The sequence below is a fragment of the Grus americana genome, chromosome 2 (genome assembly GCF_028858705.1).
Source record: "Grus americana isolate bGruAme1 chromosome 2, bGruAme1.mat, whole genome shotgun sequence".
In the NCBI taxonomy this organism is placed as follows: domain Eukaryota; kingdom Metazoa; phylum Chordata; class Aves; order Gruiformes; family Gruidae; genus Grus; species Grus americana.
In genome coordinates this window covers 6,055,658-6,079,602 of record NC_072853.1, presented here as the reverse complement: position 1 = coordinate 6,079,602, position 23,945 = coordinate 6,055,658, and the positions used below count along the sequence as shown (strand labels likewise).

Sequence of the window (23,945 nt, the reverse complement as noted above, 5' to 3'; positions counted from 1 at the left end):
AAAGAAGCTAGGATGTAGTTATCTAAAAAAAAAATCTAGTCTATTCACCTATGGGAGGTAACTCTGGACAAAGATATTGCAGAAGAAGTATTGACTCTTCCACCTCCCCAAACAGAACTGTAAATCTGATTCAGCAGTCTCAGGGAATACAACAACTTATAGCAGATACACTTCCAAGAGCACCTCATGAGTCTGAAACTGAAAAGATAATGGAGAGAATAGCCTAATGTATGTAAATGTGATTTAAAAGAATTATTCAGTCTCATAAAAAACTTGGAATACATTTGCAAAGGCCACAGCAAAAGACAAGACATTGAGGCAAGTCATTAAGGATATTGCCACTGAATGGTTTGGGAATTACACGGAAAATTCATATTAGCAATTCAAATTGGAGCTTTCCTAACTGATGACATACTGTTTAAACACAACAGAGTACAAAAATGGGCACGCTTCAAAGAATACAGGAATACTACATTGATATACAAGAGTGCAAAAGCAGAACAAAAAAAATCCTTTGTACTAGTCATAAATGAAAGTGGAGATCAAGAAACCACAAATGCATGATCTTGTCAAATAGGTATCCCTGCTGTTATACCAAGAAATAGTAGAATGTGCCCTGTAGTAGCATTTACACTTCCTGGAACACAGGTAGAATTGCTTAATAGGTGATCAACCAGGATACAGAGAGCTCCTGAAAGACATATTGAGTGCAATTAAAACAGTTAATGTAATAGAGGATGTGTTTTATAAGTACCATAAAGAATGGTTCTGTTTGGGTAAATTTTTGTGGGGGAAAGGAAAGATGTAAAGGCTGTAGAATTGGCCCTCCAAGATCTGACCAGTCAACGCTGATTTGAGTAGAGCCAGAAAGACTCAGAAAAGCTGGCTCTAACACTTTCCTCACACAACATAGTTGTAATAAACCCATCTATTATATCTCCTGTTTAAAACCTGTACGTTAAAAATCTCAAACATCTGAGACAAGGTGAGGAGCTCTAGGGGCAGTCAGCAGGACACAATGCTGAATCTGTGGCTGCTCAGGGACACAAGGTGATGGAGGCAAAGAATGATTTCTACTGTCATGGGCTGCGGAAGAGTACCCTGGCCATAATAATTTGCCTGGTGACAAAGTAGGTGGGAAGAAAACGAGACCTTCTCCAAATACTTCAGGAGGAAAGGAGATCCATCCCATTGGAAAGTACACCCTTCAGGCCAGCTGATGTACATCAATAAAGTTATACCAGGGATGAAAATTGCTTGCCATGGGTTTCATTAAAACTGGTACCCATTTCAGACATGACAGCATCATAAAGCAGTGCTGAGGAGGAGAGTTTCAGAAGGCCACTGCCCCCTCCCACAGCGTTCCCTCAACAGGCACAAATCCAAAGATCAAGCCTTTCAAAATCTTCAGAGCCCCCTTGCTGGTTTTCCTCCAGGACTGGTTTCCACATCACAGAGCTGGCTGACCAGCAGAGAAAAAAACCCTCTCCTCTTTCTGATTCAACACTGTGACAAAGCTGGGCAGCAAGAGGGGTCAGCTTTCCAGCTGGGAGTCCGCCACACTTCTCTCTATCCCTCAGCTCCATGACTCACCCACTGAGATGGCAGGAATGAGGACAACGCACCAAGAGGTTAAAATGTCATCTCTCATGCACAGCAGTAGCAGCAAAATGAACTCACAAAGAGCTTTTTAACAGCTGTGGCCCTGTTTTCATAGAAGTATTATAGGTTACTTATTTCTGCAGCTTCTAAGAAGTTCCTAGACAGCTTAACAATCACCCTTCTCCACAGTGTGTGGTCATTCACCAGTGGATGCTGCCAAGTCCCTTCTCCAGTATCATGTTAAAATGGTTCAGTGGTAAAGTCCTCCACAACACTTCTTAGCCTAATTGTTTTTCCCTCTGACATCTTAACTTGTAAGAGCTTCACTTCTGTGAATCATCTCCCTTGGACCACCTTAGTAATGCTCAATGACTGTGGCTGAGTATGAGCACAATTTTTGAGGAAATTAAATGAAAGCATTGGCAAATTTCTTGAGCACTTACACTTTTATTTTACTTACATCCTGGCCAGGAGGCCCCTGTGGTCCAGGGATACCAGGTACACCACGGGGACCCTGGTAGCAAGAGAACAGACAAACCCACTTGTGTGAACAGTACTTATCAGGTGCTTCTTAGCTGAAGAGAAGAAATTCTCAACCCAATAGTTATTGGGGAAAAAAAAAGTAACTAGCAGTTAAACAACTATGAGAGAGTTTAAGAAAAAAAATATTAAATCTCACATTCCGCTATCACAGTATCAGTCATTTCTGTGCCTCAAGGGACTTCACGTGCATCACTAAAGTCAAGTTTCACATACCTTTATTGGAAAGGTAACGATGACTCTATAGGCAGGTAAGTTTATGAAGAGGGAGAAAATATGAGTGGGCACAGGACTGTAGAGGAAAAAAGAAGGTCCAGCTCCTCAGTGCCAAGCTAGCGCACTGGCTAGGACTGCCTGTAGTGCTGGAAATTCATGCCAGTGTATACTGAGACCACAGTACACAGTTATGTGTTTCACACCAATGGACTGCAACCTTGTAAAACTGCATGTTGAGGACCTAGGTGTGTTTGGTGAATGCTAAAATGCACAGTTTTCTGTAAGACTTAAGTGAGAAAAATGCTTTGAAATGGTTTACTTTAAACCTTTGAGGCCTCGCCGTAAGGCATAGCAGTGTGCCGTGAATTATGTGCCTTGAAATACTTTTTTTTTGAATGAAGGGTTAAACAAGTGACTCATTCTTTCTTGGTAGGGTTGTATTGATAGGTAAGGGAAAGCTGTCACCCTGCCAAGAGTCTTGATCAACTCCTTTTCTCACAACCAAATATAGCAGACAAGTAGCTGGTAATGCACAAGTGAAGTCCCTGTTGGAGGGTCAGCCACTCTGTAACCCTACCATCCTTGGGCAAAAATAAACCAATTAAGCCTGCTTTCATGAAATCACTGGTAGAAACACAATTAATGTGATTGTCCCCTCCCCATAAAATCTGGGTGTAGTTAGAAAGACATACTGTACCAATGACCCTTTGTCTCCTGGGGGTCCCACAGGGCCCTGCAAACAGAGAAGACACAACAATCACAACACTAGCAGAGCTTAAAATTAACACACACACACACACACGCACCCTTGGCTGATCAGGGCGGATCCTGAAGCACCAAGATAACAAAAAATGGAGGAGGAAGGGTGAGGAAAAGGAACAAGTCTGAGGATGTGTCAGGATGCAGAATACCTCTGCAGAGTACCTCCGCGGAGGCCTGGGTACTGGGCAGAGTAGGTGTCGGAGACCACCTGCTGGAAAGACCCATATTTCATGTGTATGTTCCAACAGTGGCCTTCAAACTCCAGCTGGAGAAGAGGAGCAGGATCAAGACATAGTTGCTCATGTTTCTGAGAGTGCTGGTTAGGGTTATGTGAGTGTTGATAAAGGCATTATTCTCTCCATTGGTCTGCGTGGCCGCACGCGTCTGTGTATGTGTGTGTGCATTGCACATGCCCATGGCAATACACAGCATCCCTGCTGGTTGGACTTGGGGACACAGAACCACAGCATCCTCGTATCTATTGGGCTGGGACAGGACAATTCCCTGCAGGTCCTGAAGACCACTTTATTCAGATACCTCTAATAGAAGGAAAAGCATCCCATGGGACCTGTGTGCTCTTTAAATGAGGTCAAAGCAAGGAGTTCAGCAGCCTTACATATGCTATTTGTTTGGGGATGCAACTTAAAAAGGTGCAACTGAGTGAGCCACTAGAAGGTATCCACTTCTATAGGAACACAGAAGTGATGTGGTACACATATCCAGCAGGGACAAGTCAATCTGGCATTCCAAACACACCCAAAACAAGGCTTGACCTCACATCTCTGGGGCTGTGTTTGAATAAATTGGTTCACTCTATGGCTCCTCTCCCTTTGGTTTCTATTTTAGGCACATTAATTCACTAATCCTCATACAGTCCTCCATGCAAGACGCCTTAATGCTCTGCTCAAGCAAAGGCTAAATACATAATTCTGAACCCACAATAATATGCACAGGTCAAGGCAGAGCAAGGGCACAGCCCTTCTACTTATGCAGTACACGTGTCCATTAGGCAATTTGAGCACGAGCATGTGAATTCACCCCATTTCTCCAAGCAGTCCCCTCTTCTGCTTATGGTTCAGTTGGGAAGAACATGTTCTGCTAATACTCAGTTTATGGCTCAGTGTTATGTAAATACTAACTCAATACTTTAGCAGACAAAATTAAAAAAATCCTCATCTATGTCTACCTTTTATGCAGGGAGCAAAGCTCAAGAAAGGTTAAAGTAACAGGATGAAACAGGGTGAAGACTCCAATTAAAAAGAGTTGCTGGCTCTCAGTTCTGAAGCTGAAAGTATTATACACACGATTTTGTCACATCGCTGAAAAGGGTATAGGCTGACACCTTTAATTCAGTGTGTAATGTGCACTGAAGCAGCTCCACTGAGTTTATTCTATTTTTTCTGTGGGACTCAGCCTTTGTGAAAGCCTGATGGATTCAAGGTTATACAGTGCTTTTCAAATTCCAGAGTCGTTGCACTGGAGCTGAGGTTACGATTAATATATAGTAGAGAAAAGCATCATAATAGTTGATAATAAAAAAAGTATATAGTGAAGCAGATTAAATAAATAAAAACAAATCAATCAGGAATAGTGTGGTATGTCGGTGGCTACTCATCCTGACAGTGGTCAAATGATGACACAGGAAAAAGTAATCCTCTGGTGTGAGACAAGTGATGTCTACACCTGGAGTCAAGTTCTTAGCCATTTGTGTTCATGGATATGTGGATGCTAAAGCCCCAGCGAAGAATAACTTTGTCATCTGGTGTACATCAGGATGCAGAAGTGAACTCATCTACCCCTGTACTGAATCTAAAAATAAGTAATTAAAAACTAGCCATAGCCTAGTGACTTTCAAACAAGCCAGATGCTCATGTGCTAATTTCATTTTAATTTTTTATATTAATGACTGAACATTAAGAAATGCAAGAACATCGCTGTTCCTAGATAAATCATAACAAATAACACCCAGCAAATCTTCAGTCATCAGTAACCCTGCGAGGACCATGAAGGCCATGACACAGTCACAGTGTAAAACATGACTGACCCAGTCTGCTTTACCTCATATAGTATTCAGCATGGTAAAAGCAAATATTGAGTGGGGATACACCTCAGAAAGCTCAATGTGTCAACCAGTATTACACAGCAATATGACTTATCATTTCAAGGTAATTTCCTGTACTAATTGGGAAATTTATATCTAGATAACCAGAGCATGAAAACATTGACTGTGATTGGTACAGTATCACGGCAAAAGAAGGCAAGGTCTCAGATGTCCTCTAGCAATTACAGCTAGGAATAAAGTTTGCTTCCTCCTAAACTTATTTCCCTCACAAATTCACTGCATATCTGGAGGACTCTGAGCAGGGCTACAGTCAGAGCACTCCCAAATCCCCCCGATCTCAAGAAGGGTTGTACATGCCGAGGACTAGAATGATCGAACCCCAGTGATATGAAAATCCAAACTTTATGGAGCAGAACCCCAGATACACCTCATGGCGTACTGATAAGGGTATACCTTTAGCACTGACAGCAGGAGGTGAAGGTAGATCTGGATGACGGGCAGCTAAACCTTTGTGGGAAACGATGTGGATGATGGCACTCTTGTAACGCAGCAATTTCAGTCATTTGATTTTGTATTTCCCTATCAGAGTGCTGACTACGTCACTGATGTGGGCATGTGTGTCACACTCATACCTTCTAATGGCGTGACAGCAGGGTTACATCTCCCCAGCAGATGAGTCCTGCTGGCTTAGCACAGATCTCAACTCGCATCCACAGCCAATGTGTCAAGATGATGCAGAAAAGTCACGAGTAACAGCCAGTGATATCAATCACTCCTACAGCACTTCTCTGCCTTTCTCTTTCAACTAAAACCAAATTCATCAAGAGCTCTTACAACAGATGTGGAGACAACTGAGCCACGAATGGCAGCCCCTGGACTAGTTTGTGGTTTGCATCTTCAGAGGGTGAAATGTCCCACAGGCTCTGGGGCACAGCTGAGCACAGCCAACACATTCCCCAGATGGCAATGGGTAAGTTTTTGCCTTGTAAGGGGTTGCAGTAGGATCTACTACTTACAGGGGGTCCAGCCAGCCCGATTCCTGGCACACCTCTGTCTCCTGGCTGTCCTGGGAGGCCAGGAGGTCCTCTCTCACCCTGAAAGAAAGGAAGAAGTTAAAGGTTTGGAGCACTGTCGAGAAAATGTGCTGAAATGCAATTAGGTTTTACGACATGACATAACACTGATACGTCCTGACCTGATCCTGCCCACAGAGGAACGGTATCAGGTTGTGGCAGCACGGGGATACGGCAGAGTTACTGTCATGGCATGCCAAGAAAAACTCTTCCCTTCCTTCACACGAGCCCCAGCCCACCTCTGCAAGCCCTCACATAACGTCAATGTGCGCCACATCACATAACTGAGTGGGAACACAGCCTTTACAAGTATTTTAATTTATTTTAGTGCATAGTATCCAATTTCTAGCATTTGCAATTGCCTGCAGGGTATTGGGCACTCTCCTTGGCTTGGTGAAACACTAAGCACCGTAACGTGCTTTTCCTTCTGTGTTTCTATGGTAGATGGCTAACCTGCCAAATACAGATTATTTTCCTGGGGAAGACAGAATTAGGGATGTTCGATTACATCTTAACATTCTCCTTTCCTTTATCAACATAGGCCTGCTCACAGAAGTGTATGAATAGGTTTTTTTGTAAAAATTTTTTGTAAAAAATAATTCAATAGTTCTAACACTCTCTCTAGAGGACTGTACTACAAAAGGAGAGACCTCCCTTCTAGAAAACAGGATTTTCAATAGTAAAACCTGCAGAGCACAGACAACTACTTGACACTGTTTAATGGGCATTGAAGACAGAGGGTTAAGAAAGAATTCAGCTGCAGTACTTAAATTTAATGTCTGTTCTCTTGTTATAGGGAGAAATCAAATAAGATTTTTATGGATTGTATTGCAGTTGTGAGATTTGGTCTCACATTGGCAGTAGACTTATAACAATGAATCTTGTTTATGTTATTTATTATTACACTTTTCCCAGCTATGTAGAAGCATGATAGAAAAATTGTTACCCATGGATTCTGCCCACCCAAAATTCAGTATGCAATATCTCCTATTTTTTCTCCCTTTCTTTCTTTCTTCTTAAGCTAATCTTATATTACAAAGAAACAATACTGCAAGGACTGTGAGAGAAAATGCATTCTGATTAGTTCAAACACTCCGGTAGATCCCTTATCTGTTACTTTATTCAAGAACATAATTTCAATACAAAAAGTTCAATAGTATTTTCCCATGCACAATTAATATTCTTGCCATCTTGTGTTGATATCAAATAGAATATTTCATGAGATTTCTTTTAGTGTTTTTTTCTGACTTTTATATTAATTCTCAGTCTATTATTGTGTGTGTGTTCTGAACTGTCAAAGATATATACAACAGACTACAATGAACTTATACAGAACGCAGCATAATGAAAACATTTCATAGCAGTTTGGTTATTTAAAAAATACAGGACCTAGATAGACCTAGCCTCATATTGCTATATTCCTACTTATATCATTTATAAAATCTGTTTCAACATCCTATTCCTCTTCCAATCCAGATCAGGACACAGTCATTTCAAAGAGCCAAATTTCTGACATATCTGATTGAAGAGTCAAGCACAATCCAGATGTTCCTGGAAGCAAAGGGGTTTGCTATTTTACTCCTTTCACTATTTGCTGTGTACTTAACAAGGGAATAAACACTATTTTCAGCTGAAATTAGTGTCATTAACTTAACCAACTAGCTAGTCTTTGCCTTAACTACAATACAGGAGGGCAAACCAGGACTATCTGGTCCCACTGGAAAATAATTCACATCCTCCTTGGAGAGAGGTGAGGGAAATGAGTGCTATGGAGGAGTGCTCTTTGAGGGGCTGACAGGAGGTCTCAAGAGTAGGTCAAACTTTAGCTACGCAGTGTCTCTCTAGCCATACAGATTAAAGGTCTCCAGTCATCGTTTCCCTGAAAAAGTGTGCATTTAGCCCTCAATCTGTGTTGAATTCACATAATGCTGGAAGGAAATATAAATGTGGAAAGTGAATACAGGTAATTCATATCTTAATATTTACATTTACAGACATATTGGAATAATAAGGAACCGCCTCAAAGGTGCATTTTTGAGTGAAAGCTTCACAAACTCTATCTTCCAGAGAAAAACAGATCATGTTTTCACCATAACTTTCTCCAGTTCCAGCAATGGAGAAAAGCAGAGTCCACAGTAAAGCTCATGCTCACCTTATGTCCAAAGGGTCCTGGCAAGCCTGGCGGGCCTCTTTGCCCCTAAAGTGACAGAGCCAAAACCAGAAAACAGTCACCATGAAGCCAAACAGGAGCCTGGACTTTGAGACAGTGAAGGCAGCAAGCATCCCCACCACCCCCCTCCTTGCCTCACACCGTCCTGGCAATATTTTACTGATAATATGTAAGCAAATTAAATAATCTGCTAACTTGGCTAGAATCAAATGCTTTTAGAGAACTTCCTAATAATTTTTTTACTAGTCACAGGGACAATGGCTACTCCACGCAGAGGTCTCCACTTTCAAAGGCCACCATGGCACACTGAAGGGAGTTTAATATTCAGAAATAAAGCTTCAGTTCTCACTGCCTTTTTGGATGCAGCACTGTGATCTGCAGCATTTTGCACAACCAGGTCTTTCACGTCTTAAGTAGACAGCCTGCAAGCACTTGTGACAACGCAGCTTAATGCTACTAAAAATCCGGCGTTCTTCTGCAGAAGTCATGCTTGTCTATCTCACACCGAACTACTCAAGCTCACAGCTTGCCAGCAGTACCTACCTGTTCTCCATCTTTACCCTTACCAGGCAAACCTGGCTCTCCAGCAGGCCCTGGCTCACCAGCAGGCCCAGGTAAACCCACTTCTCCTTCTTTTCCAGGATCACCCTGTAGAAGACAATCCAGCAAAACTCTTAGTAGCATACCGAAGACCATTCTGTCTCAGGTCTTTCATTGGGACTGAAAGATATGTGTTTTTTCTAGCTTTCTCATATGAATTTCTCTTGGCATCATAGGAATTCCTCTTTTACAGGAAGCCTTTTCCTTCAGTAGTCTCGAGGCATTTGTAATTTTCCTTAAGGAATGTAAAAAGAGACTTCAAAATGTTTTGGGAACCAGCTATGTCAGAGAGCCCTTGGTCCACACATGACCCTGAGGTAGATCTCAGTAATCTGGAAGATTTTTGACTGAAGAGGCTGGGATTAACTCCCGTTTAAACTCCGTCTATATGCATGCATAGGGCCACGTTTCTGATTAATCATTCCCACCCCAGCAAACAAAGATCAGGACTCCAGCATGCTGGGCACCGTGCAACGTATGAGCAAATTACAAACCCCTGACCTCAGAGAGCTCATTGCCTAGCTATGAGATGGGACATAACAGTTCGGTAAGGCAGGCAGAAGCTAAGCGAGGGTGCACTGGAAAGCTGAACTAATGGTCCAGTTACAACAGCTTATCAGGAAAGCAGAAATCTCCATTTCCTAACCATGAAAGACAGGGGTTTTTGCAGCTTTGGATTTACAGTGCTGAACAGGAGGTACTTAAAACACCAAAAGCCCGCTGTCATCAGGCAGTGAGGACAGTAGAACATCATCATGGCATAAATGTGTAGCAGTGACTTCACTGTATCCAGTTGTATCTCAGCGGTTTTATTAGGGAAATTATAAAGCTGCAACAGGGTGAAAACCTTATAGCACGTGTAATAGAGGAGGTCAGACAGATGATCTAATGCACCCATGTGACTTAACATCCACAAACCTATGAAATCACTTTCCAGTTCAGACTGCTTGTGTCCCAGGGCACTTAAAATGCCCAAAAAGAAAAGAAACAAATCCACGAAAGAATAAACTCACCTTTTCCCCCTTTGCTCCCTCCTTTCCCGGTAATCCAGGGTCTCCAGGCACACCCTGAAAAGAACTTTAAAGCTTAAAACTTTCTTTTTAGGCAGTACTTGATCCTAAAGCAAATGGATAGACCTGTGGGTTCAGTACAATCTATCTCAAGGATTAGTATCAGTTTTACATTTCCAAGTACAGACAACCTGTAATCCAGAGAACACCACAGAAGAGATATGTACCAAGTGCTTAAAGGAGGGGTTTTTTTTTTTTCAATATAAAAAAAAAGCTGAACAGCAAAAGCAGAAATTGCACTAATCTCAGATTTGTGCACTCTCTTTCTACCAACAACTATTTTTTTCATTCTGTGAAATCCTCAGTAGCTCCTAATCCATTACCAACAAAGCCCCAGTCATCACATCTGTATCAGAGAAGCCAAAGTCTCACAATATTAATTTTTTATGGCTACTGCTCTCCAAAGCTATACATTGTAAAACATAGCTATGCTCGTTTTACTCTCTATTTCAGTTTTCAATCCTTTTCATGTCTTGGCAGATCTCAAAGGATTCCCTGTCAAAATAGAGATGATTTAGAGCTCCAAATTAAATACGGTAGCTTCCTAACTCACCAAAACGAGTGACTGGTACTCCATTTTAAGATGTGAAATTATTTGTTGGCACCAGTAAGATTGGATTGACCTCCTCACAGGATGGATGCAATAATTATTTTCCTTTCTGCACCAGCAAAAATTATTTCCAAGTATATTAGCTTTTATAGGCAATATATTGGTATTGCTGGTATAGAAGTTTGCTTAAAGGAATATGAAATTGGAAAAGGTCTTCATTTTCGATATCATCTTTCAGTTTGAAATTAAATCACTACATTAACACAATTAAATCTAATGGAACATAACAATTAGTAGAAAGGCAATTTAAGATTTCTTGGATTGCCCAGGTAATACACTCTGCCTTAAAGTGGCCTCTGTGCTAAACCACTGTGTCTGAATCCATTATAACATGGGGTCTAACTGTTGGTTTTCACTTACTCCAGTGTAAACCCAGAGAAACTCCAGGCACTAGAAGGAAAATTACACTGGTGGAGCAGGGAGTAGAGTTAGTCCAAAGATTTATTTGCAAACATGAAAAGCTCTATCATGCACAACTTAATGGTGATGAACATCTACTGAGGTAAGGAGGACACCGTGTTGATTTCAAGGCTCTGATTGTAGGATCAAATATTTGCATGTTTTCATAATACAAATAGAGGAGTTCACCATGCAATTTTTATACCAAGAAATCGTGTTTTCAAAAGGAAAGGACAAATTAAAATGAGGCAAAGGAAACAAAACCAGAGAGACAGTAAAAATTGCATTTTTTCTCTTGAAGAGCTGGCCTCAAAAATTGCTTTTGACAATTTGATGAGAAATGAAGCAGCTCCATGCCTCCCTCTTGCTACAAATGAATATGAGAATGTGTTTCATAGATACACCATTCCCAGGTGCCTCCAGATCTTTCAAGTCAACCATAAAGAACACAGCCTTTTGAACCTGATAGTAAAACCTGAGGAAGGGAAAACTAAACATATTAACTAAAGAAATCAGGGCACAGATGGGAAAACAAATACACTGGTGCATACATACCACATTTCCTGGCAAGCCTCTTGGACCTGGGGGCCCTGCTGGTCCAGGCACACCCTGTTTTAAGAAAATGAAGTGTGTGTGCATATATAATTCACAACTTGTACTACCACAGGAACAAGATGTTCCAAGTGAGATTGGAGTTCATGTCAGACAAGGTGTTGTACAAGCACAAAGCGAAAAATAGCATTTTTGTGAAACACTTTGTAGTGTAAAGAAGCAGGAAACAATACAAAATGGATGAAGACTCTCTCTGGGAGCTTAAAAATACCCTCCATCAAAATAAATCCTAAATCTAGCTGAGATACAGGAAAAAAAGTCTGGGCCTGAAACATCAAAAGAACAGAGGAAAGTACGTTGATTTATCATTAAAATAAAAATCTAGGTCAACAAAATATGCTTTGTTGACAATTCTACCTTTCTCTACTCTGGGGAACAAAACCTGAAAACATTCATTTGTTCATCATCATCAAATAGATGAACAGCTCAAACCATTCAGAGTGTTATAGTTCTGAATTGCAGGTCTTTTCTGCCTGCACGTGAAAGCTTTTTAGTGTGTGAAAGCCCATGTATGTACCAAAAAAATTCATGTGGGGCATGAGAGGACATATACTGGGGGATTTAGGTCCCCATGGAGAGGTATGTTTCCCTCTCCAGCTTTCCTGTAGGGCCCTTCAGGTACTGGAAGGCTGCTATAATGCCTCCCTAGAGTCTTCTCCAGGCTGAACAACCCCAACTCTCTCAGCCTGTCTTCATAGGAGAGGTGCTCCAGCCCTCTGATCATCTTCATGGCCTCCTCTGGGCTTGCTTGTGGCCTTAAGCTGAAGGAGGGTAGACTTAGATACTAGGAAAAAATTCTTTACTGTGAGGGTGGTGAGGCACTGGAACAGGTTGCCCAGAGAAGCTGTGGATGCCCCATCCCTGGAAGTGTTCAAGGCCAGGTTGGATGGGGCTTTGGGCAACGTGGTCTAGTGGAGGGTGCCCCTGCCCATGGCAGGGGGATTGGAACTAGATGATCTTTAAGGTCCCTTCCAACCCAAACCGTTCATGATTCTATTTTTGGGGTTACCAGGCTACATTTAGACATTTCCCTCTATACCTGACGATATCAGGTTGAAGTTGCTACCTCTACAGTTGCTTGTCACTCTGCACAGGGCCAGCTTTGCAAGGAAAAGGATTTCTATTAGCATACCTAATCCATTTGGGGCTAAACCAGACAGACTATCTAAAATCATCTTCATCACACTGAAACAATCTGTCTGACTTGGAGTAGAGTACAGAGAATCCCTTCTACTGGAAGGGCTGGGCAGTAATAGCTTGCAGAAGGACAACCAAGCAGTTGGGAGATGATGAAAATCTTCCAGCACAGCTCTTCACAAAGTGAATGTCTATCCGTTGCCATTGGATCACTAGAAGAGAATTAAAGGTTTTCTCATTTCTGTGTTATTTACAGTCTCTGGTCAACGAGCCAATAGAAATATTTGGAGCAGTGGCAGTCTGTGAAAGGATGGCAAAAAATATGGTGCCTACATATACCTGCATTTCCATATCGTTAATATCCTCTGAGCCACCAGGTTATACAAAGAAATAAAACCAATGGATAGGCTCGGTGGATGGGGGAAGGGTTTTGCCTTTTTTTTTTTTTTCCCTCTCCCCAAAAAGATTAAGAAATCCTTCAACCAAGAGTGAAAGAGAGCTGGGGAAAGGCAGTTCAGAGTTTAGGGTCAAAGCACTGCTGGAGATAACATCTAAGCACAAGCCCAAGAAGGAAAACCAGAAACACAAAGGTGGAAGAAGAAATTTCAGTGCTCTAGGATGCTTGGATTTCCTATTCCTTCCTTCTCTCACACACAAACATCCTCTCCCTTAATCATTATTTCAAATAGTTCTTCAGTCTTCCTTCTCTGTTTGCAAAGAAAGTATGTGGCCTTTTATTCAGACTCAAAGGGCTTACACACGCTCACAATAATAAAACAGGACTTGAATCCTTTGCTGTTCTTTAGCACACAGTCAGACAATAGCAGCGCTCCCTACAACACAAGCCTCAGAAAGTGGTACGTGAAGATTCCTCTGGTGATGAGCCTGTATTAAAGAAAGCAGAACTGACTAAGAAGCCTAAAACCAACTGCGATCAAAACCTAATTCAGGCTGCTGCTGAGAAGTGAGCTCCCTGCACCAGCTGGCTGCCCGGGCTTGGCTGATATCGCAGTGCAGTAACAAGCTCTGCCGGCACCTCACGCAGAAAAGAGGGCATTTTGTTAGAGAGGGAGAGATTTGGCCAACAAAAGATGCACAATTTAGAGCTGGCTTGATTGGGACATTGATCTGTTTGGTGCAGCTGTGCCTGTTTGCCCACAAGCAGCGACTTTTCCAGCTGCAGCTTAGGATGTGCCCTGCGTCCAAGCAGCCTGGGACTGCGAATCTGCGAGGCATCAACTTCAGAGTCCCTTCAGGTGTGTTACTGTCAGGGAAAAATGCTGCAAGGGAAGCAGTTACTCACAGTCTCTCCAGAAGCTCCGGCTTCACCTTGGGCTCCTTTCTGCCCCTTTGTGCCCTGTGTGGAAAGAAGAGAGATACCAGCTGATTAGAGATGGGACAGGACCGCCTGCCAGACAAAAAGATTTCAAGACGCCTGAACGTGCACTAGGCAATGGTTTTCGTTAATCAATTCACAGAGGAGTTTAACGGCTGAGGAAATGGCTCCCAGTTCTCTGTGCAGTGAGAAAATGAAATATAAAAATAAAACCCTGAGACATAAGAAGAATTACTAATGACTGATCAGCTCAGAGGCTGTTTCTCAGCACAGGATGCTGAAACTTGCAGACATCCATCTGGGTGAAACTCCTTCCTATCCTCAGGCCTACCAGCTACTCCATTTCCAGTTCAACTCTGATGGTCTCCCTGCACAGAGAAAGTTTTGCCTGCAGTTCTCAAATGCAAACAACAATCATTTAGAAATGGTGAAAATAGATGATAGTGCAGAGGGTTTGTCCCAGTCCTACATACTACGTAGCCCCTTCTTAAGGATTTTGGCAGGACAGAGTCTACTTACTGAACAGTCCCCCATTAAGCAGATGTTAGTTAACAGTTGCATGGTATTACTGGGGTTTTTTCATAATCCTAAGACTGCTGTTAACCTGTTTAAGCTATTGATGCCCAAGTAATAGCTAACTATATAGCTTGGGCACTGCACAGATGATGACAGAGTGAACATCCTCCCACGTTGACATGAAAACACACTTCGGTGATGACTGGAAATAATATGCATAAGCCAAGAAATTTTCAGAAGATAATTGAGACTATAAAACCATTTTACACGAGCCATAATGCATTCAGGGTCAAACGGGCTGGAGTTGAATCTGAATGCTCTGCAATGTTTTGCCAATGTACTGCAGTAACTTATCTGTGAGACCTGTGACTCAGTGGCATCAATACAAGATGCCCTCTTGAAGGATCCTGAAGTTGGAAGAAGTCTTTCGGACAATATTGATCATGCTGCAGAGATGCCATGTTTCTGCTTTGATTCTTTGCATGTTGTCCTGATGTCCAGTATAAGTAAAAACCTCTGCAGAAGTCCCTGAATTTACAATAATGAGGAAGGAGAAATGGGCTATTGGTGTATAGGGGAAGACTTAATCACAGTGATATAGACCTTGAAAGCATCCCTCTCTGGTCATGTCAAAGATTTTCTTCAAGGCTGGGCCCTCTTACCTGTAGTCCTGCAGGTCCTGGGACACCCTGTTCACCTGGGACCCCAGGTAATCCCTGCAAAAACAGAGGGAGATGTGAGGGAGCTGAAGGAAACTTCTCATTTCTTCTCCTGAGCAAAAGGAGATGTTTCTCCTTCCTCCCACTGAAAGAAGAAAGGATGTTTTTTACAGAGGCTGTGACTGCACAAGACTGTCTCTGTTGAGGCCTCCATCCAAAACAAGAGCAGGGCAGAATATAAATAGAGTAGCCAAATGCACAATTTAGCTGGGCCATGTCATTTCAAAAGCCTTTAATAAATCCTGTACAACCTTACTGTCAGCCAAGTTCTGTTTAGCAAACCCCATAGTCCTCTTCTCAGCCCCTAAGGCCCAGAGCTACAAATTAGGTGCCCAGTTTCATGTAGTTATCTGGCTTCCTGTACAGCCAGTACAAAGCCAAGCACCACTGTGGCCATTTCTGATGAGAGAAGCATCCCAGCTATGGAAGGAGCATATCCCCCCCTATCCCTCCAAAAGAGGCAGCTCTCATGTCCTCTCCTTGCTAAAGCTCAAAACCAACTGAAGAAACACTTGGCTGTGCTTACAGGTTCGCCGCTCGTTCCTCGATCTCCTTTCTCCCCTTTTGGTCCAGGTTCACCCTGATATAAAAGAATAAGACAAAGAGAGAAATAAAAGCTATTTCCATGGGTGGAAGTCACACTAGTCCTGTTTGGTAAGAGGGCTCTTTCAATCACTTATCCATTTCTGACATAGAGTGGCTTCCTCAAAGTATTTTGAGGATAATGAATCAAAACTACCATATCACACACTAAGATTTGGAGATCTTTGTCTAGACTTCTGGGACTGTTATGACACCAATTGCAAAAATGTTCAATTTAAAGAGAGAGTAGTTTTCCCTCAGAGAAAATAGTAGTTAAAGAATTTACCATTCCAAAATTTGATCAATTCAGCTTCAATGTATTAAAAGGCCAGCTGATATGACCAAGAGCAAAAGTGCCAGCGCCACTGCACTGCCACTCTGTAGGACCACAAGCCTAATGTCATCCTACAGTTGGGGAAATTATCCCACGTACAGACAGTTCCCTGCTCCACCTGGAAGAGAGGGGTGTTCAGGGTCTCGTCTTGAGCACTTCCAGAGATGTGCAGCTTTTCCCAGTCTCTAGTTCTGTTAACATCTCCATACATTCGTGCAACTTCCCCTCCCTCCTGCAATGTCAATACGTTATTTTGTGCACCACCATCGTTGACTAATAGGATTAATTTATTCCTGTTCTTCCTCCTTACAGTAAATTGAAGATGCTTTCACACAGAAGTTCATCAGCTTTGTTCTGAGTTCTAGAACAATAATCAATAAGTACATATTTCTGCTTTTCATAAATTGAAAAGGAACAGCACGCGATTGTGGAACTAGCTGGAATAAAACAGGCACTACATGAATACTCACATTTGTATATTTATATGAACATATGTATTCAGGCAACAGCAATCATTACTTATTCATTATTTATCATACAAGGTGTTTCAATTATGCAATCAAGGAAGAGTAAGAACATCAGTGATTTAAGCTACACACACACGCAAGGAATAGTAATCAGTCAAAATGCAGAGCCCAAGACAAATCAGTCTGAATTTTATTCACATCAGCTATTTGCCAATCATTTCTGCAACACCTGGGAATTCAAAGTCCATTTGCAAATGATTCTCTAACAGACAAAATAAATGTAGTTGCATAAATATTACTTATGTCTGCATTTATTATGCATTATGAATAAATATTATCATCTGTGATAAATAACAGGAATTTTACTCTACAAGTAGCACCCGGTTAGATCAACCGTTAGCAAGACAGTCCCTTATGCCATCTAGTGGCCTTCAGAAAGACAACGGGACCACCTAAAGTAGTTCAACCAAAGGGTCCTAAGCAACAAAGCTGTATGGTTGTGCCTGGAAATTGTTTTGCGTAATGACATTTCGAGCTCTGAAACCCTTTTGAGAGAGCGAAGCGACAAAGCACAGACGTACAGCAATAAACTTGCAGGCAGGGATGGTGTTACTAAGTGGGAATAAAATAAGGGCACATTTTACCAGGGAGAACAAGACTGCAAAGAGAAGGAGGAACTCAATAGGTAAAGAGAGAAAGGTTTTTTAATATTCTCCTTTCTCCCACTTTTTCCTTGATACTTGACTTGCACGTTAATGGAAAATCAGAAAAATTCCAGTCTAATGTACTCGCACAGCCACAAACATGGGTAGAGGCAGCACTTCTTAACCCAACCTGCCAGCAAATCTGCTAGCGAGTCCTTCTAAATTTGCCAAACCCACGACTGTCTGCCGAGACTGCTAACACTGTCTGCTAGTCCTGCACATTGTGGAGACCTCTGCCCCCGGCAGCTGGACTTAATCCACTGCCACCCACTTCTTTCCTACAGCTCAATGAACAGAAATGATGTGGTGACAGCTAACAGCTGCTACCAACCTGAGCCAGATCAGTGCTTACAGCTTCTCTGACCTGCAGTGTCCTCCTGTAGTCTCAATTAAGGCGTTAGTCATTTCTGTGCCATGTAAAGGAGAGCAAACACAGTAGGGGCTCAGCTCTGCCCAGCTGCAGTGGGAGGTATAAAGCAAAGTGAGGAGCCATCTCCTGTTTTACTGCTTTTGCCTCTTTCCAGCCATTGTACCTGTCCACCACTGTGGTTCTCACACACCGCATCTCCAAGAAATATTTAATGATTTAACTCACTGGCCTAAATAAACATTAAAAGTTCCCCGCACCCCATGGAAGAAACCAACACATTCCCCCCCCTCATTGCCCTGCTACATCAGCAAGTTTCTGCAGAGCTCAGAGCACAGGCTGCACCCACAGCACACAACGGAGCTGGGGTGGTGGGTAAATGGGAGCTCAGACTCACTTGGTCAGAGATTTTCTGACAATTACTAAGGTGTGTTTAAAATGAAATTGATTTTAACTAATTGTCCTGGTTTCAGCTGAGATAGAATTAATTTTCTTTCTAGTAGCTGGTATAGTGCTGTGTTTTGGATTTAGTATGAGAATAATGTTGATAACACACTGATGGTTTTAGTTGTTGCTAGGTAGTTGTTGTGTTTACACAAAGTCAAGGACCTTTCAGCTTCTCACACCCTGCCAGGTGCACAAGGAGCTGGGAGAGCAGAGCCAGGACAGCTGACCCAGACTGGCCCAAGGGATATTCCCTGCCATGGAACGTCATGCTCTGGGTATAACTGGGGAAGCTAGCTCAGAAACAGACTGGCCATCAGGTTTTGTCTTTTTCTGCATGTGGCAAGCAATTGCATTTGTGCATCCCTTGTATATTGTTGTTGTTGTTATTATTATTATTATCTTCCTTTGTTATCCTATTAAACCGTCTTTATCTCAAGCCATGAGGGTTTTTTTTTCCATTCTCCTCCCCATCCCCTTGGAGGGAAAGGGGTGAGTGAGCAGCTGTGTGATGCTTAGTTACCAGCTGGGGTTAAACATGACACTAATAATAAGTAAATAGAGTAATGGTGCTGCTGCTTTCTATCCAGACTGTGTTTCCTGTCTCCACCTGTGCAAGTTGCTCCCTGGTACTATGCACCACGTACTCAATGGAAAGCAATACCAAGTATTGTGTTTTGGAGAGTACGTGACAACTTTCAGCACTCTGCTGGTCCTGCAGCCTCTATAAAATAACCCCTGACTCTCTCCTGAGGCTTATCACCACATTCTGACACCTTAATTTGTAGAGCTGTAAATCAAAGGTAACTATCCTTACCTCCCCTTCTCCATCCAAAGCTTGTAACACTATGTGCAGCTCTGTGCTACAGTAAGTATCACCACATTCATCTTGCATGTGGAGAAATCCCAGTGACTTGACCTGCTGACACACTTCAGGCCTTTTATTCTTTACTGTCTTGCAGCTCATTTACAAGAGTAATGTGCTCAAAGCAAAAAGAGATAACTCCTCCTGTGATTGTAGCACGACAAAGACCACATAAGATGTCACTGTTCTGCATATTTCCTTAGTATATTGTGCTGGTTTTGGTTGGGATGGAGTTAATTTTCTTCATAGTAGCTAGTAGGGGGCTATGTTTTGGATTTGTGCTGAAAATAGTGTTGATAATATAGCGATCTTTTCATTATTGCTGAGCAGTGCTTACACAGAGATGAGGCCTTTTCTGCTCCTCACACCACCCCACCAGCGAGTAGGCTGGGGGGTGCACAAGGGGTTGGGAGGGGACACAGCCGGGACAGCTGACCCCAACTGACCAAAGGGATATTCCATACCACATGACGTCATGCTCAGCATATAAAGCTGGGGGAGGAAGAAGGAGGGGGGATGTTTGGAGTGATGGCGTTTGTCTTCCCAAGTCACTGTTATGCGTGATGGAGCCCTGCTTTCCTGGGGATGGCTGAACACCTGCCTGCCAACGGGAAGTGGGGAATAAATTCCTTGTTTTGCTTTGCTTGCATGCACGGCTTTTGCTTTACCTATTGAACTGTCTTAATCTCAACCCACAAGTTTTCTCACTTTACTCTTCCAATTCTCTCCCCCATCCCTCTGGGGGGGAGTGAGCGAGTAGCTGTGTGGGGCTTAGTTGCCAGCTGGGTTAAACCATGTCATATATATATATTACCAAACCACAAAGGGCAAAGTGAACCAAAGAAATCCTGTCTCTATTTCCAGTACTATCTCACATTCCTATTTCCTTCCTCAGCCTCTGAAGAACCTGGCATATGCACTTTCTTTTCTAATGGCACTCTTACAGCCTACCTCTGCTATTAACGCATACCAATAGTGTGATCCTATATAATGGCAGATATTTACCACTATGTGCTACAAGCACTCTTCATTTAAGAGGCTGGGACAGCATACAGCTGTGTCTTGGCAGAGCTGGCTCGGATGCTGCTGTAACCAGGACAGCTGTGGGCTTCTCATCATGGCTGGTTACAATGGTGAAGTTGCCCAGGACCAGACTCAAGCTGAGCTCTTTATGGAAGCATTTAAATAACATTGAAAACACAAAGGTGCCATGTGTCTATCAGATATGAGAGGTAATAAGCCAGAGGCCATGTTTATTAGAGATGTTACTTACAGGAATCCTAGGGTGTGGGGTGAAGAAGGCTGTCTGGAAGAGAAACAAAAGTGTTAAAAGAAGCATTGCCTATTTTCCTTGAAATACAATAACTTATGTATTCTCCTTGTCATTACAGATTACACATCCCATATATCCATCAGTAAGTTTATAAATGAGCAACTCGTTGTAACATCTGGCTGTTTGGAAAAAAGCCCACAAATATCAGGCATTTCCTAGAGTATTTGAAATATGAACATAAACTCAAAACCATGATTTATGTCCCACTGCTATGAAAAACTAAACAATCTTTAACCTTGTTAGCAAGTTTACTGTTGGCAATCTCCAGCCCACTTTTCCACTTGGATACATTTTCATTATTATTAAATTTCCCAACACCATGGCTGCGCTTGGTGTGTTCTCCCTCTGCTTTGTACCATGTACAAGGCATATGCATCTCAACACGGTTGTCTTAGGGATTACATAGTTATCCTGAAGGACAAGCTACAAAAAAAGGATCAAGTTTTGTTGAGAGAAGCAGTATCTTTTATCAAAATTGATAAAATTAGGAAGAAAACTTTAGTCCTTGATGAAATAAGGATATGTCAAAATCTTCACCTACTTTTACAGCTGAAGTAGAAATAATTTCTCCCTACAAACACAGGAAGCCTGAGCAGTCAGGCATATCTTCTCTATATCTAGCCATGTTGTACTGTGTTTGTAAGCTGCCTTCTCCACCTTGATTAAGATTTATCCTTGGTGTTGTGATTGGGTCATTCTTGTGTGATACTCAGGGAGTCTTCCTACATTGTACCATGAAGTACCCTTTGGCACAGACTAAAGAGGCACAACTAATGGCAGGGAATAAATTATAGCACCTCCTCCATTGCTGCATGAAGGTCTGTAGGCACTTGATTTTCACCAACAGACCTTAATTCAAATTCTCTCCGTAATGTGTCTGTGGCAGCTGTAACTAGTAGTGGTGAGCAAAGCTGAGAAATGACTATCTGCCACTTTTTGGAGGATCTGTGACTGGGATCAGCCCTCTTGTTGCCATGACAGGTCTGTTCCTAGTGCTTACTCCAGATTGCTTACTCAAATTTTGCTGGAGGGAACTATGAGGTTCATGTATTTACATCAGTGGATGTTGGTTTAATTGCCTGTAGTGAACTTAATTGTAATTTTGCTCGTGTTCCCAAAAGTAATTTTGCAGGCTCATTTTTAAAACAATAAATTGATGTTTTCTTGGTCTTTTTTTTATTATTAGCAGAAAAAGTGCATGCAATCAGGTATGACTGGTTTGTGCACTGGATCCAGTGCTGAACCCAGAATGAACTCTGGGATGAGAAGGTCTTTCTGGGCTTACAGCACAGCATGGCACTGTACGCGACGGAAGCTCTGCTGAAGCTGAATCCTCCACCCCATAAGTTCATGTCAATGAGAAGTGGAACCCTCTGTTCTTCCTGGAAGAAGGTGAATTGTTCCCCAGGAAGACAAGCTGCTGTTCACTGGTATCCGTTCAGAGTCAGTTTTATCCTGAGATGTCAGTTGGAAAAATCTAGCTCACCCTGAAAATCTGTATGAACACAGTCCCTGTTTTCAGCCCTGACCTTCTTCAGACAGCTCCCACAGCTGCTAAACAAATCACAGATTCAATTTAAGTGCTACCACAAGGCAAGGGCATACAAAAATGCTGTTTGCAAAGAGGCAGGGGAGGGCACAACCTCCCCCAAAAATAAAAAGACCAAATACACCTTGATATTGCTTCTCTGAAGCAAAAGGAGATAATCTCAGAGTAAATGGATCCTAAAGTTTCTGCAGAGAAGCAGGGATTTGAAAAGCTTCATTTCTGAGGAATTTGTGTGGAGGAAGAGTGATGATGCCTTAAATATTGTTACAGCAGAGAACACAATCTTACTGTTCCAGGTAAGCCTGGTGGTCCAGGGGAACCCGTGTCACCCTAGAGAGAGGAGAAAAATATAATTAAGGATATAAAAAGATGCCAAAATAAAATGCAAAATTATCAGCTAGAAGATGCAACATTACCAGACGAGATGTAACCCAATGACACCCTGTCTGCTCAGTGACACTGAAAATCCCATAGCACTTCTCTGATGGGTGGAATTTACCCCATTGCTCTGGCCAGAATTTCTGCTGTCCTTGCTTTGTTGCATACAGGGCTCTCACTTTGCTGTCTCTATCACTTTGTTACTTTATCATTGATCTGATGTCACAGATCAATGAATTTCTAATGTTCCCCCATACAGTGTAGGAGTGATATGGAGTTTAATTTGTGTTTTAAATTAAAGTTGATCAAAATCCTTGATTGAAAAACATGTTTTAGCTGAACTTCTTTTGTGGATTGGAAAAAAATCCTCTGTTTTCATCAAAAATACAAGTTTCTAAATCCAATTCTCGCCCTCCATGGTCACTGGTAAACTGAGGGCTGAAGTATCGTAGGAAGAACAAAGCAGTACCCACTCCCTGATGGCTGTTGCCACTATAACGATGGCAAGTTTTTCACTATAGAGCCATAGGCATCTACAAGGACGGTGCTTCATCTTCATGTTCACAGTGGTTGAATGTAAATTTTGGTGGACATCACCTTTGTCTAGTTCTCTCATTTTCACTAAAATTAATAGTATTGTGATGGCAGAAGCCCAGACCATTCCTTAAATTATTGTTCTAGTACATCACAGGCAGGCACAGAAAAGTTCTTTAGAATTTAATTCCAGACTCATTTCTATCAGACAATTTTAAGACAAAGAAAAGTTTCCTTGAATTAAAAAAACTGTCCTTAGATTTCATCAACTGCTTATTATTATTGCATTACTCAATAAATTGTTGTCTCTGTCCCACATGTAACTTTCTCTGCTGCTTCTCAGTAAGGCTCGGCTAACAGACTTCTAATGTTTCTGATCTTCGACAGATATTCTCCTCCATCACTTGTCTCTGTGCTCTTGCCTCTTTTCCTCTCTTGTCTAAGGAGGAGCATGCTCATTTCATGTCTCACCTTTTCTCCTCTTTCGCCTTTCAATCCTGGGAAACCATCTTTTCCTTTTTCTCCCTAAAAGCAGGGAAAAGAAAGCAGGAAATATGCATGTTTTGATTTGATTGCATCAGTCCCACTAGAATATTTTACACTTTCAGTTGATCTTACCTGTCCTCCAGGATGCAAGCAATTAAAAACGTAACATTTTGGAGATGGCTTCATAAAATCCACACTATTTTCAAAAGCCAATGAATAGCAATTAAGTTCATGGAAAGGAAACCAACAATCCTAAATCAACTTCAAAGTAGAAGATGTTACTGTCTGATGCAGTTATAAAAAACGGATTTTTTCTGGTTGGACAAGAGAGGCACCAAAACAGGGGTTAAGACCCAAAGTGGACATTCATACTACCAGTTTTGTTGGTGTTAAAGATTTCTGAATCAACCATTCACCGGTGCCTACCTCTCTGTTTTGCCCAGGTAACCTGATCATCTTGAGATCATTAACAAGGATG

General features: G+C 42.0%; 1 protein-coding gene across 4 annotated transcripts in view; it reads right to left on the bottom strand.

Moving 5' to 3' along the window:
* Positions 1 to 23,945, bottom strand: part of COL22A1 (collagen type XXII alpha 1 chain) — a 268,249-nt gene that overhangs the window by 65,514 nt on the left and 178,790 nt on the right. For all 4 annotated transcript variants that reach the window (XR_008576049.1, XR_008576050.1, XM_054818065.1 and 1 more), the window contains exons 31-43: positions 23,453 to 23,506; positions 22,358 to 22,399; positions 20,461 to 20,493; positions 15,951 to 16,004; positions 15,368 to 15,421; positions 14,157 to 14,210; positions 11,660 to 11,713; positions 10,039 to 10,092; positions 8,969 to 9,073; positions 8,408 to 8,452; positions 6,199 to 6,276; positions 3,056 to 3,091; positions 2,063 to 2,116 (exon numbers count right to left, since the gene is read on the bottom strand). Coding sequence is in view for 2 of the 4 variants with exons in the window: in XM_054818065.1 (XP_054674040.1) it covers positions 2,063 to 2,116; positions 3,056 to 3,091; positions 6,199 to 6,276; positions 8,408 to 8,452; positions 8,969 to 9,073; positions 10,039 to 10,092; positions 11,660 to 11,713; positions 14,157 to 14,210; positions 15,368 to 15,421; positions 15,951 to 16,004; positions 20,461 to 20,493; positions 22,358 to 22,399; positions 23,453 to 23,506 (717 nt within the window). In the remaining 2 variants the exon portion in view is untranslated. The remainder of the gene's footprint in view (positions 1 to 2,062; positions 2,117 to 3,055; positions 3,092 to 6,198; positions 6,277 to 8,407; positions 8,453 to 8,968; positions 9,074 to 10,038; positions 10,093 to 11,659; positions 11,714 to 14,156; positions 14,211 to 15,367; positions 15,422 to 15,950; positions 16,005 to 20,460; positions 20,494 to 22,357; positions 22,400 to 23,452; positions 23,507 to 23,945) is intronic.